General features: G+C 61.3%; 2 protein-coding genes across 2 annotated transcripts in view; one reads left to right on the top strand and one right to left on the bottom strand.

Moving 5' to 3' along the window:
* LOC116819215 (cdc42 effector protein 2-like) overlaps positions 1-2,271 on the bottom strand; it is a 280,118-nt gene that overhangs the window by 193,668 nt on the left and 84,179 nt on the right. The window lies entirely within an intron of this gene.
* LTBP4 (latent transforming growth factor beta binding protein 4) overlaps positions 1-2,271 on the top strand; it is a 53,286-nt gene that overhangs the window by 36,513 nt on the left and 14,502 nt on the right. The window contains 2 exon segments of the mRNA XM_075070709.1: positions 1,171-1,296; positions 1,541-1,666. Of these exon segments, the coding sequence (XP_074926810.1) occupies positions 1,171-1,296; positions 1,541-1,666 (252 nt within the window).

The raw sequence follows: 2,271 nt of genomic DNA, 5'->3' as shown, positions 1-2,271 counted from the left end.
CAGTTGGCACCTTTGCAGAGGAGGGGCCCAGGCCATCAGTTGCTAGGATACAGAGTGCCAGGCATTAGGTGCACTGGCCCTTTGCTCTGCCAGATACTTAAGAACTGCCTAGGGGACACTGAGGCACCAACACAGTATTCAGAGCAAACATTAGGAACAGTCCCAGTTCGTCACACCAGGTCAATCTACAAGTCAGATCTTCCCCACAAATCACGCTGCAGCCAATTCTTAGTCACTGAACTACACTTTATTACAAAAGAAAAGAGAGGGAATTGGCTGGAAGATCAATACACGGCCAGACTTGAGTTCAGTGTCTTGTGGTCCAGATCCAGAGCAGAGACGGCGAGTTTGTAACTGCCAAAAGTTGTTAGAAATAGTCTGGAAGTTAGAGTCCAATGTCTGTGCTCAGGGTGGCTCCAGTCCGTGACTGGGGATCCTTATGGCTCTGGGTTTCCCCCTCTTGAAACCCAAAGCAGATCTGAGATGAAGCAGGATCGTGTCCCAGGTTCTTACACATTTCCAGCAGCCTTTCGGCTTAACTCTCCTTCTCCCAACCAGCCTGGCAATGAGCCCAGGGGAATTTATCCATTAAACGGTTTAGATTGCAGGTTACCGCAATCTGCAGAGACACACCGACAATAGCGCTATTTCACGCAAGTATCATCATAAACGTTAATATTCCTCTTTTGATCTTTGAATTAAAGCTCTAGCAATAGACAGGCTTGTTTGCTCCATCCCAAGCCCTGAGCACACAGCTCCTCTTCCACCTCTAACGATGCCGATTTGCATTTCAAAGCTCTGCTCATTTACGTATTTTCCTAACAAGTCTCTAAAGTTGGGCCCTGGGTCAGGTCAGTCTGGGAGGTTAACTAACTCCTTCCGGCCCTGTCACCTGTCACACCCCCGCTCTGCTCTGCTCTGCTCTGCTCTGCGCTGCCCTGCCCCACCACTGGGATTCCCCTGCCTCCCGGGCGGAGCCAGGCCCCTGCCCCCTGGCGAGCCCGATTTTGCAGGTTGCCCAGCTGTCGCTCCCCTGGGCACGAGGGCCCCATGGCTCCAGACAGAGACCTGAGCAGAGGCGGAGACGGGGGCAGCACGGCCTGGGGAGGGTTCCCTGGGGGTCCCGTCTCAAGACCCAGCAGCTCTGATGCCAGGCCGTGACCGTTGCAGACCTGGACGAGTGCCGGCAGAGCCCCCAGCCCTGTGAGCCTGGGCGCTGTGAGAACGTGGCTGGCGGGTACCGCTGCATCTGCCCTGGCGGCTTCCGGCCCAGCCCTGCGAGCACCGAGTGTGTGGGTAAGAGCTGGGCTGGGAGGCGGCTGCAGAGCTGTCCCTGGTATCTGGCTGTGCTGGGGAGCTGGGGTGGCTGTGACTGGGACAAGCACCCCCCATCAGCATGTCGCTGCTCCAGGGTGGGGTGAAGCCAGGGGCATGAGTGTGTGGGGCCCAGGGCGTGTGGGGAAGCACGCAGCTTGAGGGCAATGGGCTGTGCCAGGCAGCACCCCCCTGCCCCCCGCTGTCATTCTCTCTACCCCCGTAGATGTGGACGAGTGCCGGCAAACCCCGCGGCCCTGCAGCTACGGGCGCTGTGAGAACACGCCTGGCAGCTATCAGTGCGTCTGCCCGGCCGGCTTCCGGCTCGACCCCCAGCAGCGCCACTGCCAGGGTGAGCTGGGGGCTGCCGGGAACTGGGAGGGGGCTCTGGGGGTGGGGCATAGGGCATTGGAGGGGCAGGGAGGGGGCTCTCGGGGTGGGGGCCTCCTCCACTCTGCTCCCCCCTCCTGCCCACTATGTGCCCTCCCCGTCTGCATCTCAGACCCGTCCCTGGCAGACCCAGCAGAAGGGCTGGATGGGCCATGGAGCCTGTGGCCCCCACCTCGGGGCAGGGGATGGGAAGGTTCCTGGGTGTCCCTTGGTCTCACCCTCCCCTCCCCTATACCCACGTTTGGGCCCAGCACCTCCCCCACTCCCCATCCTCTTCCCCCCTCCTTGTCCCCCTGCAGCCCACTGGAGTGCCCAGCCCACAGCACCGGGGGGGCAGCGCCCTGCCCAGCCCCCCACAACCCTGCCACCTATCCCCAAAGCTGCCCGGGAGGGGCCAACCTCAGGTAGGGATTTGGGAGTGGGGTGGTAAAACAGTGGGGCAGGCTGGAGGGTGGGGACACTTGGGTGGGTGCACTGAGAGGTGGGGCAGGGGGTGGGGGCGCTGGGCAGGGCGCTGCCCCCCCGGTGCTGTGGGCTGGGCACTCCAGTGGGCTGCAGGGGGACAAG

Source organism: Chelonoidis abingdonii, chromosome 11 (assembly GCF_003597395.2).
Source record: "Chelonoidis abingdonii isolate Lonesome George chromosome 11, CheloAbing_2.0, whole genome shotgun sequence".
NCBI lineage: Eukaryota > Metazoa > Chordata > Testudines > Testudinidae > Chelonoidis > Chelonoidis abingdonii.
The sequence above is the reverse complement of the archived record's forward strand: the minus strand, read 5'-3'. Positions and strand labels throughout refer to the sequence as shown.